The sequence below is a fragment of the Alligator sinensis genome, unplaced genomic scaffold, assembly GCF_000455745.1.
Source record: "Alligator sinensis unplaced genomic scaffold, ASM45574v1 scaffold471_2, whole genome shotgun sequence".
Taxonomy (NCBI): Eukaryota; Metazoa; Chordata; order Crocodylia; family Alligatoridae; genus Alligator; species Alligator sinensis.
Window position 1 is genome coordinate 1,275,846 of NW_005842143.1, and position 4,518 is coordinate 1,280,363.

General features: G+C 49.0%; 1 protein-coding gene across 1 annotated transcript in view; it reads left to right on the plus strand.

Annotated features, from left to right (window-relative positions):
* Positions 1-428: 428 nt before the first annotated feature.
* ZNF648 (zinc finger protein 648) overlaps positions 429-4,518 on the plus strand; it is a 15,204-nt gene continuing 11,114 nt past the window's right edge. The window contains exon 1 of the mRNA XM_025206185.1: positions 429-1,697. Coding sequence (XP_025061970.1) covers positions 758-1,697 — 940 coding nt within the window. The 5' untranslated portion in view covers positions 429-757. The remainder of the gene's footprint in view (positions 1,698-4,518) is intronic.

Consider the following 4,518-nt stretch of genomic DNA (forward strand, 5'->3'; position numbering starts at 1 on the left):
GGGGGGGGTCCCGCCAGCACCCTCGTGGGGGCGGCCTTCGCCCACCCTCTGGGGCGTGGGCGACCACCCCTCTGCCCCGTCGCCGCCGGGGTGTCCAGCCCGCCAGAAACCCCGCAGGCCCCATCCAGCCCCCCGGGCCAGGTGCCCACCTGTGGGGGGATGCGATGGTCCCCTCCGCGTCGCGGCCGTGCAGCCACCGAGGTGCGAAGCCCTGCGGCAGGTCGGTCCGCGTTGGCCACGCGCGTTGTCGCTGCCCGATGGCTCCACCCCTCTGCCCCGTCGCCGCCGGGGTGTCCAGCCCGCCAGAAACCCCGCAGGCCCCATCCAGCCCCCCGGGCCAGGTGCCCACCTGTGGGGGGATGCGATGGTCCCCTCCGCGTCGCGGCCGTGCAGCCACCGAGGTGCGAAGCCCTGCGGCAGGTCGGTCCGCGTTGGCCACGCGCGTTGTCGCTGCCCGATGGCTCCCCGGGGCTGCTGGCCGCTCGGCGCCTGGGTTCTGAGCTGCGTGGAGCAGTGAGGCTCAAGGCCCGAGGAAGGATGGCTGGGAAGAGGGGTAGACTCCCGAAAGGAAGGCTCCTCATTTGTTTTGAGAGAGACGTTCATCTTGTGCTCGCGGCTTTGTTTTCAGGCATCAGGAGGTGCTAGGAATCATGGGCAGCCGGCACAGGTGACCATTCATGCCCGACAGCCCTGAAAGTGTGTCCTGCCCCAGTCAAGAAGAGCAGGATCAGCCAGATCAGGAAGCAGCCGCTGGCAGATGGCCGTGGAGATCATCAGCCATGCAGGCTGTGCCACGCCTTCCCGGGAGAGTCTGGAGCACAGCATGATCCTGGACAGCCCTACAGAGCGTGGCCAAAGCAGGGCAGAGCTTGGGAGGGTCCTTGCTGACCTAGCAGCAGTGGCAGAAATCGGTAACCTTGGCCCTGCGCTGAGGGACCACGAGCCCACGGAAGGCCCTGGTGCCAATGCCATGGCCTTGATTTGCGGGGACTGCGGCAAGAGCTTTGCTAGGAAGTCGGACTTCAAAGTACACCAGCGAATCCACACAGGGGAGAGACCCTACACATGCTCCTACTGCAGCAAGGGCTTCTACCAGGCCTCCATGGTTCGGCGGCATGAGCGCACGCACACCGGCGAGAAGCCGTACCGCTGCTCCGTGTGTGACAAGTCGTTTGCCCGCTCCACCTCGCTGCTGATCCACCAGAACACGCACACCGGCGACCGGCCTTACGAGTGCCCCTTCTGTGAGAAGACCTTCTCCGACCCCTCCACCCTTCTCCAGCACCGCAAGATGCATATGGGCCTCAAGCCCTTCCACTGCGGGATCTGCAACAAGTCCTTTAGCCAGTCATCCAGCTTCACCTTCCACCGGGCCACACACACCAACGATCGCCCTTTCGTCTGTGCCGATTGTGGCAAGGCCTTCATCCGCTCCACAGCCTTGCTTAAGCACCGCCAGACCCACGTCCAGAAGTCTTTTCGCTGCGGGGAATGCAGCAAGGTCTTCCCGAAGCTCTCAGGCCTCCGCTCCCACCAGCGTATGCATGCCCAAGGCCGACGGATAGAGATGGAGCTGAGGGAGAACAAGCGGAGGTGCTGGGAGGACAGGCGAGATGTTGTAAAGCTGGGGTTCCCTGCCCCAGATCCTCTGCCTCAAGACTGTCCCCTCCTGAACTTGGCTCCGCAGGAAGAATCCAGCTGACCCTAGGACTGTGTTCAACTCTGCACCATTATTCATCGGCACCATTGGATATCAGAGGTATATTGAGGCTGTGGGTGCAGATCTACGCTCCCTTCCATATACATTGGCCAGTCTCCCACATTCTAATAGGTCTCCTTTAGTACAGACCAGAGCCCTTCTCTGTATCACAACTATGTCACATCACTTCCTGTTATACCTTTTGCCTGTCTCACATTTCAGATCTGAATCTCTCTCCATCCTCTTGCTACTGCCTTGCTTTCTTGGCCTATGATCTTATGTACTCTGATAAGCTAGATGGGTCATGCAGAAGCAGGTCTTCAGTGACAACCTCCAGAGAAAGCACAAGTGATTGAGAGGGAGGATTTGGGGACCCTGTCTGGCATTCTTCTAGGTCACTATTGAACCAGTGCCCTAGCTTGGTGACAGGGGCATTGTGCTGTTGTCAAGCAAATTGATTAATTGAGGTCCTAACTACATGTGGTCATCCAAAGGCACTTTCTGCAAAACAAGGGTGCAGATGTTATTTCCAATATCTATGCCAAATTTCAATTTAGTGGCCCATCTAAAACACTACTCTCAGTGTCATGTACTTTCAGATAAATCTCATGTTCTTAAATTCATATTCTAAACTGCTATATAGTGCCACTTAGTGCACCCTATTAGAGGTGGCTACATTACACTGATGGGCAAAATGATCCTTGCATGGCATTTGTAAAACATTTTGGAATCTGCCTGGATTGAAACCACAACGTAAACATGAGATGATTATTCCTGTACCTCTTATCCTTCAGAGGTACAGGTTCAAATTCTGTTCTCTTCTATAGAGACTTGCTGTTACCACTGCACGCAGTTTGTATTAGAGCTATTCTTGAATAGGGTGAATGCTAAAAAATATTTTTGTTGACTGCCAACATTGATTTTATCCATATGCCTTTAAATGTTACCTTTTAACTGTTACTGTAGTAAGTGATTTAATACGATGAATACTTGCTAGAACAGCATATTCTATTGTTGCAAAATATTCACGTAAACTAAATTTCAGATTTATATTGACACTGGAAACCTGATTTTAAGAATTATGTTCATCCAGGTAGGAAACAGAAACATACCACGGGCACATCACATTGTCTCTCCAATCCAAAGAACTTCAGACCAAGGATTATTGGCAGAAATTACTTGGTCAGTGATTCTGAATAAGTTCAGGAAAAGTCGCAGTCTGTCAGAGAGAGAAAAAGAGCTGACAAAAGTAAATAATACATTGTTGAAAAGCAGGATACACATTTCAACAACACCCATTTTGTCTCTCTGAACTGAAAATTCTGGTAAAAATTTGAAAAAATCCAAAATAAGGAAAAAATTCAGGAAAAAGTCAAAATATTTTCCCTCCATTTTCTTCTCCGTCAGCATTGGAGCAAAAATTGCCAAAAATATAAACATTCAGAAAGTGTAGGCCAGATTTTTACAATGACTTAATATGAATGACTTTGACCAGCTCTGATGCCATCCATCTTGAGTATAAACCTTATTCTGTCTCCATTTTGCCCAGATTAGTGAGGGGAAAAATGGTAAATGAGCAGAAAAGTGACTTAGGGCTTGATTAGATACAAATTCAAGTGCTAATGGTGATTGGAGGAACCTAAATAAGCAGCACTAGTGCCTAGAAAGAGGAAGGGCATGAGGAAGGGAAAAGAGAATGAGAAGGTTGGTTGGAAGAGTCCAGAGTCTTTGATTGATACTGATGCTGCAGAACTGAAAATACATGCTCTGGGAATCCTCTGATAAATAGGTGATTTTTTTCCATACATAAAGCATATAAATTCACCATAAACTGAGGGTTACGGTAGCCAGAATTGCAGTTTGAACATGGAAATGCTTTAGAACAAGGCAAAACTTCACAGTGCAGGGAGTTGGGGGTGGTGCATTTCAATTTACTGTGATTAGTTTCCACTGTATTATCAAAACCTACCTCTCTTCAATGTAATGTGATGAACAAGGGGACAGGGCTAGTTTGTGGGGAAGCAGCGTAATTTTCAGGGATTTCAACTTTAACATAGCACTAGCTATTTCCTTTTCAGTTCTGAAGAAATTAAGCAGCAGTTTCTAGACCTTTTGTTACCAGCCGAAGAAGCCCTGAGCTCTCCCTGTACCTGCTGAAAAACAGCTTCCTGTTCAATTACATTCAAAGCAATTGGAAAAAGATGGTGTTGGATTTTCAACACAGCTAGAGCTTCCTCCTGTACCATTTTGACAAGGCCAGCAAAGAGGCCACTTTTCTACTGTTTGGCACTCAGCTCACTGTATCTGAAACCACTCAGAGCCATATCCATGTTTCAACCCCATCAGCACCAGAAAAACAGGGTCTCTAGCCTGATGCTAGGAGCCTCCAGGGCAGCTATGATGAGTCTCTGCTCTCACTTAGACCACTACAGTTGATTCTAGATGAGTCCTCTGGATAAACATGAAGATCAGTTTTTGCCATTTCACTGAAAATCAGTTGTTCATGTGAACCCACTCCATTTTTGTTCCTTTTTAACCAGAAGAAATCTACAATCCTGAGAAATATCCAACCTGGGAATCTGGGATTGGAATTTACTATGAGGGAGAGTGACCTGTTTTCATTAGATTTCTACTCCGTTCAGCAAAGACCAACTCAGAATACACCTCCCAGTTTCTGGGAGGTGTATTGGGGGAGTATTACCTACTGATTGTTTGTCCTGCATGTTAAAGCTGCAGTTTGAAACTCTGAGTAATAGTAAGGGATAGTTTCAAGCTGGTCTACTGAAGCTTCATTTTTTATATATATATATATATATATA